The sequence below is a fragment of the Megalobrama amblycephala genome, linkage group LG16 (genome assembly GCF_018812025.1).
Source record: "Megalobrama amblycephala isolate DHTTF-2021 linkage group LG16, ASM1881202v1, whole genome shotgun sequence".
Lineage (NCBI taxonomy): Eukaryota > Metazoa > Chordata > Actinopteri > Cypriniformes > Xenocyprididae > Megalobrama > Megalobrama amblycephala.
In genome coordinates this window covers 33,834,349-33,854,486 of record NC_063059.1, presented here as the reverse complement: position 1 = coordinate 33,854,486, position 20,138 = coordinate 33,834,349, and the positions used below count along the sequence as shown (strand labels likewise).

At 37.5% G+C, this 20,138-nt stretch overlaps 1 protein-coding gene and 4 non-coding genes across 5 annotated transcripts in view; 1 reads left to right on the top strand and 4 right to left on the bottom strand.

Moving 5' to 3' along the window:
- Positions 1-937: 937 nt before the first annotated feature.
- trnat-agu lies at positions 938-1,011 on the bottom strand. Its single transcript has one exon. It is a non-coding gene; the product is annotated as a tRNA-Thr (tRNA).
- Positions 1,012-1,678: 667 nt separating this feature from the next.
- Positions 1,679-1,768, bottom strand: trnar-ucu. The gene is given in 2 exon segments: positions 1,679-1,714; positions 1,732-1,768. It is a non-coding gene; the product is annotated as a tRNA-Arg (tRNA).
- A 1,665-nt stretch (positions 1,769-3,433) lies between these two features.
- trnar-ucu lies at positions 3,434-3,523 on the bottom strand. The gene is given in 2 exon segments: positions 3,434-3,469; positions 3,487-3,523. It is a non-coding gene; the product is annotated as a tRNA-Arg (tRNA).
- Positions 3,524-4,593: 1,070 nt separating this feature from the next.
- trnar-ucu lies at positions 4,594-4,683 on the bottom strand. Its single transcript is given in 2 exon segments — positions 4,594-4,629; positions 4,647-4,683. It is a non-coding gene; the product is annotated as a tRNA-Arg (tRNA).
- A 6,746-nt stretch (positions 4,684-11,429) lies between these two features.
- Positions 11,430-20,138, top strand: part of tnfrsf19 (tumor necrosis factor receptor superfamily, member 19) — a 35,693-nt gene continuing 26,984 nt past the window's right edge. Inside the window, exons 1-3 of the mRNA XM_048159944.1 lie at positions 11,430-11,812; positions 12,832-12,924; positions 13,975-14,085. Of these exons, the coding sequence (XP_048015901.1) occupies positions 12,835-12,924; positions 13,975-14,085 (201 nt within the window). The 5' untranslated portion in view covers positions 11,430-11,812; positions 12,832-12,834. The remainder of the gene's footprint in view (positions 11,813-12,831; positions 12,925-13,974; positions 14,086-20,138) is intronic.

Sequence of the window (20,138 nt, the reverse complement as noted above, 5' to 3'; positions counted from 1 at the left end):
ATTTCCACCAGATAAAGTTTTGCAGATAAAGATTTTGTTGGTGATTTTAACATCCAAATAGATCAGGGATGGGCAACTGGCGGCCCACAGTGTTTTTAAATAGGCCTGCTGGAGGACCGTTTTATACTGGGATGATCAATTTTAAAACATTTGAAAAGTCAGCCATGGTCATGGAAAGAATGCTTTCACATTATGATGTTAATACTAACCCTGACCAGGAGAGGTCACTATGTGCATGATAATGTGAATGGTCGGTAACTAAAATAAGCAAAAATAAACTAAATATTGTCATGATGATAAACAGATTTGCCCTGTCCAAATACGCACACTTGCAGTCATTGTACTTGACAACTTGTCTACGTATTTCCTGTATTTGTTTAAGTAGGCGTGAAGACTGCAAGTGTGTATAGAACTTTTGATTACCCGATGGGACACAAGCGTTCAGAGTTTTTTTTTTATTTATTTTTTTATTTTCAGTACTTTGCATTTTAAAATAAATGAAATGTCTGTTCAGTGGTCGCTATGTATCTAACAGAAGACACACTATTAAAATTGTGATGCTTCTAAATAAGTGATAAAAAGCAGTTGCAAATGTTGTACAAAATACACATAGCTTATTCATCTTTGCACCAATAAAATGTGCAACACTTTGTTTTAGTACCAAATTATATGTAATATCTAATTTAACTTTGAATTTAACATTTTCATTGACATCTTGCGATTTCAGGGCATGCGAGTTCCCGAACATAATGCGTAATGGGAAACACTTAGCCTCGAAATACCGCTCCGAAGCAATATTCAAGATAGTGTGGGTTTAATGTGCATTCAGGGCACTGCACTTTGGCATTTTTAATACATGGGACAGTCTTGGGCACTTCGCATGCACGCGCTCTCAAGTGGCCAAGACCACAAGTGTGGATATTTGGAGTATCACAAAAGGCACTGCTGGGATTCGAACCCAGGACCTCCTGTTTACTAGACAGGCACTTTAACCAACTAAGCCACTGCACCAGCTGCCTCAGTCTGGTCCTTGATTGGCATCCCAGAGGATCAAAACATCCAGAAAAGAAACAAATCGTGGAACAGGCACTGGATAGCTTAAAATATTTTGTTGACAACTGAGCTCCTCGTTTACCCCGTTTGTGGTCCCTTCTCAGAAAAGCACACTTGCCAAGGTTTACAGCCTTGAGACACAAGTATCAACAAAGGCACCACTGGGATTCGAACCCAGGATCTCCTGTTTATTAGAGAAGCACTTTAACCAACTAAGCCACAGCATAGACCTCTACACAACCAGTTTGTTGACAGCTGAGTGGGGGTGGCCAGCTAACCTCTGTGTTTGTTGGCCAACTGTGTTTAGAAGGACTCCCAGCACCCCTGTTACACGTTTTTGGAGCTCCATTCACAAAAGCTGCAAAGACCATCAAAGCTATCTCTGTGGTGATGGCCGGTCCGTGTGTGCAAGAGCCAAGAGGTTTCCGTAAGCAAATGTGGTAGTAAACCACAGAGAAATTTCGTAATGAATTATTTAAGCAGCAAATGTAGAGATATGAGTAAAAAGAAGCCTTTATGATTGACTTTCTTTAAATTAATATGTTGAGAACAAGAGGCCCCAAAAGCTTTCTGTTGCCTGAGGGCAACACTGTGCAGTATAGGGTTAATAAAATACCAAAAATCACGACTCTGGTGGGACTCGAACCCACAACCTTTGAATGGCCTCACTTTGCAATCTAGAAGTCCAATGCGCTATCCATTGCGCCACAGAGCCTGCCCACTTGTGGAGCTGGGCACATGATGGCATGTGCACATCCAACATAGTGAGGTTACACACACTGCGGGCAGGAAAGAGTTTCTCGAGCCTCTGCACAATTGAAGCCAGATTCAAAATGCTGAGGCCCTCTTGTCCAAGAACAATCCCAGAGAACAAAGCCATTGGAGGAGAGGCACTGCTGTCCTCCGACAACGGCTGAGGAGTGGTTTGCAAATGGAACTGGCCTGCTGCCACTGTGCTCCTCGGTTTTCCCGTTTGTGGTCCGTTCTTAGAAAAACACACATTTGCCAAAGTTCAGACTTGTGGTACATGAGTATCACAAAAGACACTGCTGGGATTCAAACCCAGGATCTCCTGTTTACTAAACAGGGGCTTTAAACAACTAAGCCACAGCACCGACCTCCATGCTTTAGTCCTGGACTGGCAATTTTGTAATGAATTATTTAAGCAGCAAATGTAGAGATACGAGTAAAAAGAAGCCTTTATGATTGACTTTCATTAAATGAATATGTTGAGAACGGGTGTGTCTCATACGTTCTGAAAAGTGAAGCTGCGGGCTCTTTGATCGCCCCCTGGTGGCTGGATGCAGTACAGGTCATAAACCCCGCCCTCTCAATGCAGTCGAATGAGACTTCAGTGAAAACTTCAAAATAAATTCTGCTTCAAATAAAACTTTCTGAAAGATGGTTTTGGTCATTTAAGGTAGTTGTTATCGCGCTGATATATATTCAATTGTTTGTTTTTGTGATAATTCAGATTTTAGCTAGCAATTTGATGCTATAAAAACGGGGCGTGTCGTCATGATTCGCAGTTGATTGACAGCTTGTCTGAGGACTGTCGGAGCTTCGAAGCGAGATTGAAGATGTATAACTAACTATTAATTTTCGATTTCTTTGTTATTTAACACCAACAAAATGAGTTGTTCAGCAGTAAACTGTACTAACTGACCTACAGAATCTGGCAGATCACTGAACTTTTTTCTGTAACATTAAATGTGGGCGTTATAAGCTAATTAATACATGTTATTAGTTAAGATAACACACCTAATGTTAACCATGTCGGGAAAAAGCAGGTGATCGTTATCTGGCAGTCACTTATTATTTTTGTGGGTATAAAATAATAATTAGCAGGACAAAACTAATGATAGCCTACTCTAATTACAGCAATCGATCTCCTGTAACGTTAGTTTAACTTGATTTAAAATGGCAGGACCATTTCTGACGATTTAGAGTTGTTTCTAGTGGCATATTATATTGAGTTTATCCTCTGAATTTGCTGTTTCAAAAATATTATTGCTCTAGAAACAGAATAGCATATTATTTTATAGGTAGAATTTTAAATTGTGTATAATTTTTATAGTTTATTTAAAATACATCAATGATGACACAGTCGTCTGGGCGGAAGTTTGATACCGCGACTCCGCCTCCGGGCTCCACTGACGATTCCTTCTGCGCATGCCATTTTTTTTTTGGACGTATTGCGTAACGTGTCAGTGCCCATTCATCGGCGCATTTTGGCTTCAGTTCATTACAATGGAAGGAAGCGGCGTTGCGTCGTCCATCTTTTTTTACAGTCTATGGTTGAGAACAAGAGGCCCCAAAAGCTTTCTGTTGCCTGAGGGCAACACTGTGCAGTATAGGGTTAATAAAATACCAAAAATCACGACTCTGGTGGGACTCGAACCCACAACCTTTGAATGGCCTCACTTTGCAATCTAGAAGTCCAATGCGCTATCCATTGCGCCACAGAGCCTGCCCACTTGTGGAGCTGGGCACATGATGGCATGTGCACATCCAACATAGTGAGGTTACACACACTGCGGGCAGGAAAGAGTTTCTCGAGCCTCTGCACAATTGAAGCCAGATTCAAAATGCTGAGGCCCTCTTGTCCAAGAACAATCCCAGAGAACAAAGCCATCGGAGGAGAGGCACTGCTGTCCTCCGACAACGGCTGAGGAGTGGTTTGCAAATGGAACTGGCCTGCTGCCACTGTGCTCCTCGGTTTTCCCGTTTGTGGTCCGTTCTTAGAAAAACACACATTTGCCAAAGTTCAGACTTGTGGTACATGAATATCACAAAAGACAAAGGGATTCAAACCCAGGATCTCCTGTTTACTAAACAGGGGCTTTAAACAACTAAGCCACAGCACTGACCTCCATGCTTTAGTCCTGGACTGGCATCCCAGAGGATTAAAACATCCAGAAAAGCGGCAAATCGTGGAACAGGCACTGGATAGCTTAAAAGAGTTTGTTGACAACTGAGCTCCTTGTTTACTCCGTTTGTGGTCCCTTCTCAGAAAAGCATGCTTACCAAGGTTTACAGCCTTGAGACACACAAGTATCGACAAAGGAACTGCTGGGATTCGAACTCACGATCTCCTGTTTACCAAACAGGTGCTTTAACCAACTAAGCCACGGCACCATCCACCTCACAGTGCTCCTGGACTGGCGTCCCAGAGGATCAAAACATCCAGAAAAGAAGCAAATTGTGGACCATGTGCTGGACAGTATAAAAAAGTTTTTTGACAGCTGAGTGGGGGAGGCCAGCAAGCCTCTGTGTTTGTTGGCTAACTATGTTTAGAAGGACTCCCAGCATCCCATTACACTTTTTTGGAGCTCTATTCACAAAAGCAAATGTGGTAGTAACCCACAGATAAATTTTGTAATGAATTATTTAAGCAGCAAATGTAGAGATTCAAGTAAAAAGAAGCCTTTATGATTGACTTTCATTAAATGAATATGTGGAGAACAAGAGGCCCAAAAAGCTTTCTGTTGCCCGAGGGCAACACTGTGCAGAATAGGGTTAATAAAACACCAAAAATCACGACTCTGGTGGGACTCGAACCCACAACCTTTGAATGGCCTCACTTTGCAATCTAGAAGTCCAATGCGCTATCCATTGCGCCACAGAGCCTGCCCTTTTGTGGAGCTGAGCACATGATGGCGGTTACACACACTGTGGGCAGGAAAGAGGTTCTCAAGCCTCTGCACAATTGAAGCCTGATTCAAAATACTGAGGCCCTCTTGTCCAAGAACAAAATGTAATTTCTGTCAATAATTACTCACCCTCATGTCGTTCCACACCCCTAAGACCTTCATTCATCTTCAGGACACAAATTAAGATATTTTTGATGAAATCCGAGAAGTATATGACTCGACGAGAAGACGCAATATAATTAACACTTTCAAGGTCCAGAAAGGTAGTAAAGCAGTTAAAGTGTTAAAATAGTCGACATAAATACAGTGGTTCAACCTTAATTTTATGAAGCGACAAGAATGTTTGTTGTGCACAAAAACAAAACAAAAATAACAACAATCATATTCAACAATCAATATGATTTGATATATGATATATAACATTGATATAAGTGATCACTCGGATTTAGACCTACCTATATTGTATTTATATAAAGCGTTCACAGGCAGATTTGCTTTATGTATTTCCCCAGCGACGAAATCTGGCACATTTAAATACAAACCCCATTTCCAGAAAAGTTGGGACATTTTGTAAAATGCAATAAAATTAGGAATCTTTGATTTGTTCATTCTGTTTAACCTTTATTTCAGCTGACAAAAGTACAAGAAAATATTTCCGATGTTTTCAATGACCAACTTAAATGTATTTTGTAAATATATAAACAAATTTTGATCATGATGGCTGTAACACACTCCAAAATAGACCACGAACCTGTGATCTCCTGTTTACTTGACAAGCGCTTTAACCAACTAAGCCGCGGTGCCAACCTCCATGCTATGGCAATCCCAGAGGATCAATAGCCTACATCTAGAATAGAGGCAAATTGTGGAACAGACACTGGATAGCTTAAAAGAGTTTGTTGACAACTAAGCTCCTCAGTTACCTCGTTTGTGGTCCCTTCTCAGAAAAGCACGCTCGCCAAGGTTTACAGCCTTGAGACACAAAAGTATCTAAAGGGAACCACTGGCATTTGAACCCAGAATCTCCTGTTTACTAGACAGGTGCTTTAAGCCACAGCGCCAACCTCCACACATTGCTTGTGGACTGGCATCCCAGAGGATCAAATCATCCAGAAAAGAAGCAAATTGTGGACCAGGTGTTGGATAGTATAAAAAAGTTTGTTGACAACATCATGAAAAGGGGAATCATACAACGATGACCACAGAGTGTTGAGCAGCTTAAGTTTTATATCAAGCGAGATTGGGCAAAAACTCTGCTTGCAAAACTTCACCAATTAATATCCTCAATTCCCAAACGATGAAAAAGTGTAATTAAAAGGAAAGGTGATGTGGTAAACATGCCTCTATCCCAACTTTTTTGTAGTGTGTTTCAGCCATCAAAATCACAATTTGTTTATATTGACAAAATACAATTAATTTGGCCAGTGAAAACATTCGAAATCCTTTCTTTGTATCTTTGTCAATTAAATAAAGGTTAAAGAGAATTAACAAATCACAGATTCTTGATTAACAAAACATCCCAACTTTTCTGGAAATGGGGTTTGTATCATGAAAAATTATTCTTGGCTTGTGTCGATATCCTTGAATTAGGTTTCTTTGACAAGTTGCAAGGACTATCGAGCCCAACCTTTAGTGTAATCGTTTGTTTTACTCGCGTTTTCGCAGTTTCCCCTATTAAATCCAGTCATGCATTAGCTCTTTTGCCACTCAGTCCAGCTGTGAGGGAACGTGTTCCGGCGGGAAAGTGACGTCAATGCATACGCTCTATAGTGAACACTGCGTAGATGTCTCACTGTTTGCTACATTTTTTCATTTGTTATTTTTGCAGTTTCTGATCCTCCATACGACGTCTGTATTTGAATTAGGTGGGTGGAATTTCCGGTAAGCGGGTGTTTTGTTTTGTAGCCGTTAAAAGTTAACAAACCTCCTCATATAATAGGCGTTTGTGCTGTTAGTTTCGCTTTTTAATCGTTGTAAAATGTCTTTGAGAAGTTCTGGGACGACGTGTGCAGTTCGTGGCTGTCATAATAATCGGACGAAACTAAACATGTGGTTAAAGCAAGAGTGTTATGATCACAAACCGCTCACAAAATCACAGTGCTCCTGTCCCCAATGGTTTTCCTTCTATCGAATGCCTACTGCCGAAGAGGACAGAAGGATTTGGCTTCGGAACCTCTATTTGAAAAAGCCTCCGAAGAATCTTTTCGTGTGCTCCTTTCACTTTGTTGACAAGAAGCCGACAGCAGAGAATCCCTATCCAACTTTATGGCTCGGCTACTACAGACCTCCGGAGAAGAAGCGCCGTAAACTACATAGGAAGGATACAAACACGGTGTCTACAGGTGTGCTTACAGATTTGTACGCATATTTGGCACCCATAAATAAATAGCCTCCTTCTATATATATATATATATATATATATATATATATATATATATATATATATATATATATATATATATATATATATACAGTACAGTCCAAAAGTTTGGAACCACTAAGATTTTTAATGTTTTTAAAAGAAGTTTCGTCTGCTCACCAAGGCTACATTTATTTAATTAAAAATACAGTAAAAACAGTAATATTGTGAAATATTGTTACAATTTAAAATAACTGTTTTCTATTTGAATATATTTCACAAAGTAATTTATTCCTGTGATGGCAAAGCTGAATTTTTAGCATCATTACTCCAGTCTTCAGTGTCACATGATCCTTCAGAAATCATTCTAATATGCTGATCTGCTGCTCAAGAAACATTTAATGTGTACAATTGTACAAAATATTTATGTACAATATTTTTTTCAGGATTATTTGATGAATAGAAAGTTCAAAAGAACAGTGTTTATCTGAAATCTAATCTTTTGTAACATTATAAATGTCTTTACTGCCACTTTTGATTGATTTAATGCATCCTTGCTGAATAAAAGTATTCATTTCTTTAATTTCTTTTCAAAAAAATAAAAATAAAAATTCTTACTGACCCCAAACTTTTGAACGGTAGTGTATAATGCTACAGAAGCTTTGTATTTCAGATAAATGCTGTTCTTTTGAACTTTCTATTCATCAAGGAATCCTGAAAAAAAAAAACTGTTTTCAACATTGAAAATAATCATAAATGTTTATTGAGCAGCAAATCAGCATATTAGAATGATTTCTGAAGGATCATGTGACACTGAAGACTGGAGTAACGATGCTGAAAATTCAGCTTTGCATCACAGGAATAAATTACTTTGTCAAATATATTTAAATAGTACACAGTTATTTTAAATTGTAATAATATTTCACAATATTACTGTTTTTTACAGTATTTTTAATTAAACAAATGTAGCCTTGGTGAGCAGACGAAACTTCTTTTAAAAACATTAAAAATCTTAGTGGTTCCAAACTTTTGGACTGTACTGTGTGTGTATGTATATATATATATAAAATATTTTTAAATAAAATATTCCAATTTAGATATCTAAGTAAACATATGTTTGTGTTTGTATTTCTATAGATAAATAACTGTCTCATTTCTTCCAGATGAATGCGGTGACACAAGTAGCGAGGCTCTTGCATACTGTGATGCTCAAACTCGGGATTGATCCAACACTGGAAGACCATAATAATGTGCTTTGCTGAAATTCAACATCAATACAAGAAAGTGTTTAGTTTCAGTATGTCTGTGTCTATTTCAGAGCTAGCATATTGAATTTTAGATGTTTTTTTTTTTTTTTAAATATATAGAATATTAATGACGTTCTTTATAATTGAAGCTTCATTCAGTCATAACAGATCTGTCACCGTTTTGGAATTTCTCAGTATTTCTCAGCTGTACTTCTTCTCCCATATCTGCCTAAAGACACCATCACTTTGCTTTGACTAAGCCACCTGTATACTTCAGCAGAGGTTCCCAAGAGCACATGAATCAGTACTGTTCAGAGAGTGCATGTGCTTTAAAACTGCAGTGCGTAACTTTTGGCACTCTAGCGGTTAATAAACAGAACAGCATGTGTCTTGCGTAAGCAGTGGCGACCTGAACCAGTCTAAAATAGTTAGAATATGAACACTTATTATAGGTGTACCGTAGTGATTTAGGACAAGACAAAAACATGGTTTGGAAAATGGATTCATGATGTACTCGCCCATTATTAAATTTTTTGTGAATTTTGAACTAAAAAAGTAACGGACTGTAGCTTTAAAGTCGGCATGAAACTGAAGTTGCGATAGTCTTTTCTTCCCTATTATGATATATATTTGAGTGAAACGGCTTGTCGAACAAGAAAAGGGCAGGACATGACTTTGGTTTGCTATTCGTCGATCTCATGTTAGTGACAGGTTGTCCCGCCCTCGCAATAGTAAACGTCATCAGAGAAGAGAAGAGATGTCGCTGCAAGAAGGAGGGGAAGGTGTATGCTGCAATATTCCATAAAAAAACAAGAATTGTCAATTTTGATTTCATGGTGACATTAATCAAAGAATCTGGATGCAGAAAGTGAGAATGTAACACACCAAAGGGACACTGTTAAGAACTTACAATCACAAACACTTTTATTGGGCCAGATTTACTAACAGCTTTCAGCGCAAACCCTCTTTTGGCGTTAAAAACTACTGTTAGGATTTACTAAAGACATGCAGTGAAAAATTTGTGCTGAAAAGGTGTGGACTCAGTTATTTTATAGGCCATATGCATTTGTAGGAGTTTCTCTTTCAGACTCAAAATATATGGGAGGAGAGTATTTAAATGAATCATGCAAAGTGATTTACTAAGGTTTGCGCTAGTCAATTTACTGGTATTTGCGCCATTATTTACCACCTCCCAAAAAGCATGTCTTAAACCAGATGCTAATTTGCATTGCTCTTGGTAGATTGCATTGGTCATTATGGAAATGATCTGGCTGTGTCTGTGTTCTTTAATTTGCATGTCATGTTTAGTAAATCTGGTCCATTGTAGGGAAAAAAAAAATGTGAATGCAATTAAAGTGAATGATGCTAAACATCTCCATTTTCTTTTTTTTCATGAAAAAAATCACATGGGTTTGGAACAACATGAAATTATCTCTGCTTTTCAGGTGAAATAAACTTTTAATAATATTAGATAATATGTAGATATATTTATAATATTCAGTTTTCACAATATAAATCGGGCCGTTATACAAGAAACTAGATGCTTTTAAAATTTTAGAATCCCTCGCACGAGAATGATTATTTTTGGGGCACCTAGGCCCGGATTCACAGACAGGGCTTAGCCTAAACCAGGATTAGGCCTTAGTTCAATTAGGATATTTAAGTAGCTTTTATAAACGAACACTAGAAAAAAGCATTATTGGTGTGAATCTTGAGACAAAACAGTGACACTGACATATTTTAAGTATGTCTGTGCAAGTTACTTTCAGTTAAACCATCTCAAACATGCATTTTAGTCTGGGACTATCTTAAGCCTTGTCTGTGAAACCAGGGGCTAAAAGATTGAAAACCCTGACTTGGAGAACCGAGAGCATAAATGCCTGCAAATGGCATGCAATTCTAGAGTGTAATTCTCTGAGATGACCAGCAGAAGGCATCCAGTACTAGTACATCTTTGAACATTAAAATTACCGCAGCGTTTGATTGAACACTCAGCAGATCCAAACAAAAGGCAACAGCTTTTTCACACAAACTTTTTTTGTGAAATGTTTTTCTTGTGCAGTCTTTTTTCTTAAGTAGCCTAAATGCCATGTGGTTTGATATTCTGTTAACTTAATAACATTCATATTTAAGTGTGACTTAAAGGATTAGTTCACTTTCAAATAAAATTTTCCTGATAATTTACTCACCCCCATGTCATCCAAGATGTTTATATCTTTCTTTCTTCAGTCAAAAAGAAATTAATGTTTTTGATGAAAACATTCAGGATTATTCTCCTTATAGTGGACTTCAATGGACTCCAAAGGGTTGAAGGTCAAAATTACAGTTTAAGTGCAGCTTCAAAACGTTCGACACGATCCCAGACGAGGAATAAGAGTCTTATCTAGAGAAACCATCACTCATTTTCTAAAAAAAAAAAATTAAAAATGATATACATTTTAACCATAAATGCTCATCTTGAACTAGCTCTCTTCTTCTTCTCTATTTGAAAAGTGTATTACTGCCCTCCACAGGTCAAAGTTTGAACTAATTGTTATATACTTGCACTAGCATATTGTATATGACAATTTAGTTAAAACTTTGACCTGAGGAGGGCAGTAATACACTTAGCAGTGTTTACACTGCTGGAATTCTAATAGAGAAGAAGAAGAGAGCTAGTTCAAGATGAGCATTTATGGTTAAAATGTATATAATTTTTATTTATTTTTTTAGAAAATGAGTGATGTTTTCGCTAGATAAGACCCTTATTCCTCATTTGGTATTGTTTAAAGCCCTTCGAAGCTGCAATGAAACTGTAATTTTGACCTTCAACCATTTGGGCTCCACTGAAGTCCACTATAAGGAGAATAATCCTGGAATGTTTTCATCAAAAACCTTAATTTCTTTTCGACTGAAAAAAGAAAGACATGAACTTCTTGGATGGCATGGGGGTGAATAAATTATCAGGAAAAATTTATATGAAAGTGAACTAATCCTTTAAGTCTTCAAATATGTTTTTGGAGCCAGTGAGTGCAAATGATTCGATTTCAAGAAATCAAACTTGATGTGAATACAAGTTTCCTCTGCAGACGATCTAGCCAATCGCTGCGCGGCACGTGACGTCACCGAGATGAAAGGGAATTCTGCATCAAACACTCGCAGCAGTGAAGAGAGATCAGATCACACTGCTGGCCGCTTTCAGTCCACGTCTGCCTCGGGATCATGCAGTTAGACTTTCTGGAGTCTGTGCGTTTGCAGGTATTCGGATTAACATGCGGAGGGGTGTGAGTGAATAAACAGGCTCGATTAAAGCGCTTTTGTCCAGGACGTGTGTGAAGCTTTGATGTAGGCTACACGCTGATGGGAGATCAGATTACAGGCGTCAGACCGCAGTCTTTCATCTGAGCTTTAACTTCAGTGCTGGACTCGGGACGGGTTCAGACCTCAGCGGCGAGCGCGCTGGATCGCATCCTGAACAGCTTTTCGTAGGAGACCGGGATCTCACGAGCGACGCGTTATCGGTAAGAAAGTTTTGCGCACAGTTGCAACGCTGCTTTGAGCGCATATGAATTCAAAAATTATTATATTCAGAAAAAATAACTACTCAACACTTAAATAGTGCCTATCTATGCGTTAATTAGCTTAGGACATTTTTTAATTCATCCAGTAGCATACAATCTTTTTCTGACAGGTCAAAACGTATCAGAAAAAAAGTTATTCATATTTTATACAGTACATTGCAATGCTTTGAAGACGCAATGTATCATAATAACATAAAATTTCATGAAATTTTAAATTATATTATGGTTAATAATAATATTAATCCATAGATTTTCATTTATGGATTTATCTATGGACTATATAATCTATAATATATAATCAGCACATAAATTAATCATTATTGGCCAATATTAGTGTTTTTAAGGGGGTTACCATTAATGATAAACAGTTATAAATATGTACACATATATGTATGTATATATATATATATATATATATATATATATATATATATATATGTATGTATATATATGTATGTATATATATGTATGTATATATATGTATGTATATATATGTATATATATATATATACCATTAATATATATATATATATATATATATATATGGTACATGGTATATATATATACCATTAATGATAAACAGTTATAAATATGTACACATATATGTATGTATATATATATATATGTATATATATATATATATATATATATATATATATATATATATATATGCATATGTATATGTATGTGTGTGGACATGTGTCAAGCTAATATAATGTTATAGAGGAACTTTTCCCCCAACTCAGTCAGTGTTAAACCTCTTGAAATATTAAACACCCACGGTGGATTTAAAATGAATTTTTGTCTGATTTTAACATGCATTATTCCAGACTGGAGCTTTATAAAAAAGCACAAGATTTATAATAATCATTGTTTGCTTAGTGTTCACACAGTTTTGAGAGATAAAGGCAAATAGTGTCCTCCATAAATCATTCATCAAAGGATTTCTGCTTTCACAGTGTATGTGGGAAAGACCTTTCAGAATGCCTCAGGCACGGATCCTCTCCGGGTTTACTCTTCACAGGATACTCGTCCTTCCACTGTGTGTCATGGTACGTTTCCTTCATATTAACACCTTTGCTATATTTGGCTTACTTGTTTTGTGCCCTGTGATGTGCTCTCAATTACTTTACACTACTATTATTTACACTACTGTTGAAAAGTTTGGGGTCGGTAAGATTTTATTTTATTTTTTTTGTTTTTTGAAAGTCTCTTATGGCTCACCAAGGCTGCATTTATTTGATCAAAAATAAAGTAAAAACAGTAATATTATGAAATATTATTACAATTTAAAAGAACAGTTTTTTGTTTTGTAATGCATTTAAATTGTAATTTATTACATAGAATTTTCAGCATCATTACTCCAGTCAGGAATCATTCTAATGGACCCTTTTCATGGAATGTGATGACGTTTCCACAGTTATCAACGTCGCAAATCTAGTAAAGTTTTTTTATATTATCATTTAAAAAAATTTTTATAACGCTATACTGGGTTATATTACCTTGGCAGTAAATGACAAAAATAAAATGAACGCTGCTATGAGTGATAAATTTGACACCTTTCTCATTCTGACTGCTGCAACAAACACTACCATGGATTTTTTTTTTGCTATTGGAGCAAATGGAAATACAAAAACTATATTTGCTGTCATCTCGCATTAACCGCTATAGAAATTTTCCCAACTAAAACGACTTTTGCTTCTGAGAACCCTGGAAATGTGAAAAGGTCCATATGATGATTTGCTGCTCCAGAAACACTTCTTATTAATATCAATGTTGAAAACAGCTTTTTTTTTTGGAATATAATTCTTTTGTAACATTATAAATGACTTTTGGTCAATTTAATGCATCCTTACTGAAAGTATTACTTTAAAAAAAAAACCCTCACTAACCCCAAACTTTTGAACATTATTGTGTGTGTTTGTTCTTGAGAACACAAGTGTAATCATCATTATATATATATATATATATATATATATATATATATATATATATATATATATATATATATATATATCTCCACATTTTGGTGCACTCCACTTTGATAAACCTCCAATGAAATGATGGAATAATTAACCATGCTGGTTTCATGTCCCTCACAGTTTGCAGTTATGGCAGAGGAGAGAAGAGATTGCAGGGAACAGGAATACAAGGATAAGTTTGGGAGCTGTATTCCCTGTCGGCAGTGTGATGCTGGACAAGAGCTATCTAAGGTTTGCCAGTTCTGCGCTAGGTTATTTTTTTGTTTTAGCCTAATTTGAAACATTGGTGCACATATAAATCTTGTATTTTTAATTTCCTACAAAGATTACATCTTAAATCAAGAAATAATATCCGAAGCACTCTGTTCCTTTGAATTGGTTCCCGCTGAGCTTAATTCTGGAATTCTTTCCTTTCAGTTCACCTACCACAGTCAGATTAATGTGCAAATATATTTAGATGCTTCTACTTCAAGCTGTTTTTAAAAAAAGACCCGTTCCAACCACGTATGCGATCAAATCTGGGACTGAGAGACGCGTTCCCATCAGTTTCACAGAGTTCAAGAAAGACTTTTAGACCAAACAGGCCAAAAGCAAAGAGTTCACCAATGGAGAGGGGATGCCAATGTTTTGAATAGCTTGTCCTGACCAATTATTTATTGCTTCCTCCTTTTCATAAAGAGAGAGGGTAAACCGCTGTTCTCTTTTGCAGAGCACTGGCCACGCTTTAATCAGTTACACCCACACTTCTTATCCTCTCCTGCCACAAACTTCTGTTTTTTTTCTTCAAGCCTTTTAATATCATTGCCACCCCTGAGAATTTCAAGGCCTTGTAAACATGGCACGTGAAGAAATTAAGTGGTTTTGTACTATTCATCTAATCTAAATGGAGGTCTGGGGTATTTCTGAAGTGTGGAAATCATTACACAGTTTATGCTCGGGTAAATGCAGGTACACCAGGCTGTTGGATGTATACAAATGTAGCACACACCGCGTGACTTTCATGTAGGCACACATGAACACACACTTATTGGTTATACGCTTCAGTGCATCAGATGTTTTCAGCCAATTAATGCTTTGGGGCCTGAGGAGGTAGTGAATGATTGCCTGCTTTTTCCATTCAAGTGGTTTAACCTATTATTTGGAGCCAAGGACAATATCATGTTTAAGTTACTTTAGTTAAGTTTCACTGTTAAAATGTATTCCCCCAGTTTAACATGCAGATAGCATGAGTAGGTTTATTTCCCAAAAAGAATAAACACTTTATCTCTGTGGCGCTATCAAAACACTGCTTTGTTTGTTTGAGCATCCCATCCAGCCCGACAACAGCAAAAGTGGCGCAGCCGGTGGTGTAGCTTTGGGGCGGTTTCCGTTTGTTGTGACCAATGGTAGATGTTTTAGAAACACGTTTTTAAATAAAAGCCATTATTTTTGCTATTGAAGTTACACTTATACTTAGAATAGCTGTAATAACATCACCAAAAACGTAACTTTTTTTGTTGTTGTTTTAATGTCTGACACTTCAGAAGCTCTTTCAGACAGTTTGTTTAGTAAGAACAGTTCACATGACGCCCTTTTACTGTTTTTCAGAGATCCATGACTAGTCAAACAGCTAGTAAAATCCCCACCTACACACTGTCTTTCACCTGAAAAGGCCGATAACAGCTTTGTTGATAGGCATTTTGTAATTGTTAAAGGGATAGTTCACCCAAAAATGAAAGTTCTGTCATCATTTGCTCACCATTATGTCGTTCAAAACCTGTGTGATGTCTTCTGTGAAATACAAAAGAAGAAGTTTGCATGCAGTTATATCCAGTGTGCTGTTAACCACAACTAGATCATAGTGTCAGTGAGTTGAACTTGATAAGTGAATCAGTTTGAATTGAGAACAAATCACTCAGGTGGTTTTGTGAACTCAAACAACAACTCAATACTTCAATACATTCCAGTTTGACATTTCAATGGCATCTTGTGGTGGACCACAATTATTTTATCAGTTATCAGTGGTTTAGTGACGTCATTGGTGATGTGGCAACACAAGCTCCAGTGCAAGTTTGACTTTTTGCATTGCAAAGAAGAACGTAGACAGATGTTCAGATCTTCAGTGAATAACAACTTACAGTTAATTTGGTTGACACACCCAGTCCTCATTTACTTTTGTTAAAAGAGTGGTCAGGATATTTTTCAAAAATTCACCTTTTGTGTTCTGAAGAAAGGCATTCGAGTTGAGGTTGAGTAAATGATGACAGAATTTTTTAATGCTCTTCAACTATTGCTTTAAACGTTTATCTCAGAAACAGAATTAACACTACAGCAGTCTGTTTTAGGACCATTATGACTTCTTTTTGCATTGCGACTTTTTTTAATGACAATTATGCACATCTCCTCCCTCACGTATTACTATAATGCATTGCTTTTTTTAATATAATGGTCCTAAACATAAGCTTCATTTCTTTTTGCAAACTATAATTCTTTCTTTCTTTTGGTTTTGGAGTAAAATATGGCCCAGACATGTGGTTTTGTAAGATTCACCCTTAAAGCTTACCTGTTGGGTTAAGTGAGAAGTTCACCCTTTGCTTTATTGCAAAGTATTAATGAGCAGGAGAGTTCAGGGTAATTTAGTTATATAGAGTGTTTGCAGGTTTTTTGAATAAGATGACTTCAAAACACTTGTGTGTCTGAACATGCTTTCATCCAGCTTTCTCCTCTATCACCCATCCATCCTGCTGTTTTGCTTGGCATTCTCACTCAAATCTGATCTGGAGATAGTGGAAAAATGGTACTTGCATGTACTGGTTTGGTGAGTTCTCTTAGGCAAGAATGTTTCTGGGTGATTCTGGACTGTGACAACAGGCTTTTGTAAAGAATAGAGTTGGGTGTATTGCTGCATTATTAACTGCATTATTTTTTATAGTGATAATCTGACATATCTGAGGTTACCCAACATGCAAAATAAAGCATGACTGCTCAAATGTCTGTCCATATTCAATGGTTGGTCCTGATCACTGTATCATTGTACCATGTCTGTTATGGCCTTTTAGTGTGTATTGACGTCTTTTGACCATTTGACTTCTTGTGTCTGCTTTTGACACTTTTTTTTTTTTAATAACTGGGGAGGACAGGAAATGAAGGGGGGAAACAGAATTAGGAAATATCGTGAACCAGATTCGAACTTCAGACGCCCTTTTGAGCATGATAACTGCATGATAACTGAGCAGTGATAACTGCTAAGCCACAGCTCTGACACATATTAGAATGGTTTCTGAAGGATCATGTGACTAAATTAGGAATAAATTATGTTTTAAAATATAGCTGCAAGCAGCAATTAAGGGGCCAAGCACAAAGAAGGCATGATAAGTCATGCCAGTACAGCTGGGAGCATCAGACCAACTGCAACAATGAGCAATTTTTTGGCAAAATGGCTGAAAAATTATTGTCACTAGTAATATGATTTAATGGTTTATTACTTTCGACCAATAGGTGGCGCTGTGAGCAAATTGATGTGGTGTGGTCAGAGTAAGGTGACAATGACATATGCAAAGTTTGGTGTCAATATGCCAAAGTATATCAGAGATACAGCCTCAGAGTCATTTTGGCATCATGCCGTTAAATTTGTTGATACCGTGTATGAAAGTGGTTTCGTCTATCAACACGAAATCCATAACTTTTTGCCAGCATGTTCTGAAGATGATTCGATTCTCCTCTATCACATATTAATCAAGACCAGTTTCATTACTATAGGTCTAATATAATCAAAAGTTATTAGCATTTTTGGATATTTCATTATAACTTTTGACCACAAGGTGGCTCTGGCTTTTGAGTACCTTCAGGGCATGGTGCCGAAGACACATACCAATTGTCATAACAATATGCCAATATGTGTTCATAAAATATAGCATTTTACAAAAAAATTCAAAATGGCCAATGCCCAAAATGGCAGTTTGACGAATCAACTTGAATTCCATAGCTTTTTGTTGGAATGGTCTGAAGATGGTTTGGTTCAATTTTCATGAAAATTGGAGCAACGGCCTTGGAGGAGTTAGGAAAAAGTGGGTTTTTCAGAAAATTCAAAATGGCGTAAAGTTTTTCATGACGTGTTCATTGTGTGCAATCGAATCTAGCCCTCACAATTCAAAAGTTATTAACATAAATGTGAGTGCATCTTTGGCCCTAGAGCGATTGAGTTAGAGACTCTAAAATTGCTGTGGATAATGTTCAGACAGTCCTCTATCTGCGTGCCAAATTTCATAACTTTCCCGCAAGCGGTTCTATGGCGGTACTTCAAGAGCGGAAGAAGACGGAATAATAATAATAATGGGAACACTAACAGATACAATAGGTGCCTACCCATCTTTGGCACCTAAATATATTGAAATAGAAAATGGTTATTTTAAATTGTAATGATATTTCACAACATTACTTCTTTCAAAAACATAGTTATTCCAAACTTTTGAATCCCCTGAATCCCCATTGGCTTTTAGCTGGACGCCAAGAGTAAGAAATATTGCGAGCCAGATTCAAACTCCTGTTGCCCTTATAAGCACCACAGCTTAGGATAATAACTACTACGCCATGGCTCTGACACATTCTGAACCATATCTGTGAGCCTGAATCCTCATTTGTATTCATCTGGTGACCAGCTAGGATTAAGAAATGGTGCTAGCAAGATTCAAACTCCTGTTGCCCATATTAGCACCACAGCTCACAGTGATAACTACTAAGCCACTACTCTGACATGTAGACACATTCTGACCCATATCTGGGTGCCTGAATCCTTATTTGTATTCATCAGGTGCTCAGCTAGGATTAGGAAATGTTGCTAGCAAGATTCAAACTCCTGTTGCCCATTTGAGCACCACAGGTGAGCACATGTAGGTGCATTCTGAACCGTATCTGGGAGCCTGAATACTCATTTGTATTCATCTGGTGTTTAGCTAGGATTAGGAAATGTTGCCAGCTAGATTCAAACTCCCAGTGTCCTTATGTACACCACAGCTCATAGTGATAACTACTGAGCCATGGCTCTGACGCATTCTGAGCCATATTCGGGAGCCTCATTGGCTTTTATATGACGTTCATCTATCTGTTTGAACTTCTAAATGCTGGAAGAATCCAGCAGCAAACTCCAACAGACAAACCACAGGGGGTTACTGAGCTCCTTAGATTTCTCTTTCCCCCTTTGCTCTGCTGTTGATTATCTCTCTGGGAATGGCATCATGCCTTCAAACGGAGTGACCATACCTCTTTTATTCACCGTCCCCCCCAATCCTTCATGCCCTGCTGGAGAGAAAGGTCTTATATGGGCTGCGGGCAGGCAACAACAGCTGTCATTCTGTTCAGGCACCCTATATGCAGACTTTGGAAGGCCTGTGTTGAGAGAGCCAAATCAGTCTTCTCTAACATTGGCTGAAACCGGGGCCAGGCTTTGTGGAGAGCTCTTGTCATTGGCTCTCTCACGCAGGCCAGTAATCCATGTGTGCCTGAGCTGGGAAACTGGATCGCGGTGTAGAAAGAAGGCCCCTGTTTGAAGCCGATCTCCACGTTAATGATATATGAGCCTCTTCTCTAATCCAGCTCAGTGTGGTGGAAATGCAGGCGGGTAATAGTGACCTGACTAGGGAAGGGGCAGCTGGGGAAAAAAAAACAATAGTGCAGGGTGATATCAAACCACAAAGGTCCTCTCACTTTTCTGTGCATTATGCTCCTCTGCTGGAATGCGACTGGTAGGAACGTGATTGTCAGAGGAGGTGTGTTTGTTTAATGGATCACGGTTACATATTGTGCTGTTTATAAAGTAGTTGTGCTGATTTTAAAAAGTCATAATTTTTTGCACATCAAAAATGAACACTCCAGCCATATCAGTCTTCTAGAAACAGCACCACAGCAATAGTTCATCCCAAAGTAAATATTCTGTCATATTTCTTCTTTGGAAACCCAAAACGAGATGTTTTGATGTTATGTCAAAATTTACGTTGAACCAAATTGTGAAATATTGCACCATAAAAAGTACCTTAAGAATGGTCAAGATGACTCGTGTGCACTACATTCCGAATCTTTTGATGCCATAGAATTGCTTTGTACGAGAAACAAACTAATTTAAGTCATTCATCAAAAATGTTGCTACACCCTAGATGACAAAACTCATTTGCGTCAATTCATTCCAGATTTGCATTGGTTCTTGAGCTTCTCATAATGAATCGCAATGCTTCAAGTTTGAATATGCAAAAAGGCGAGTAGATGATGACAAAATGTTAGGTTTTGAGTGATCTATTGTTCCTGTAGCTGAC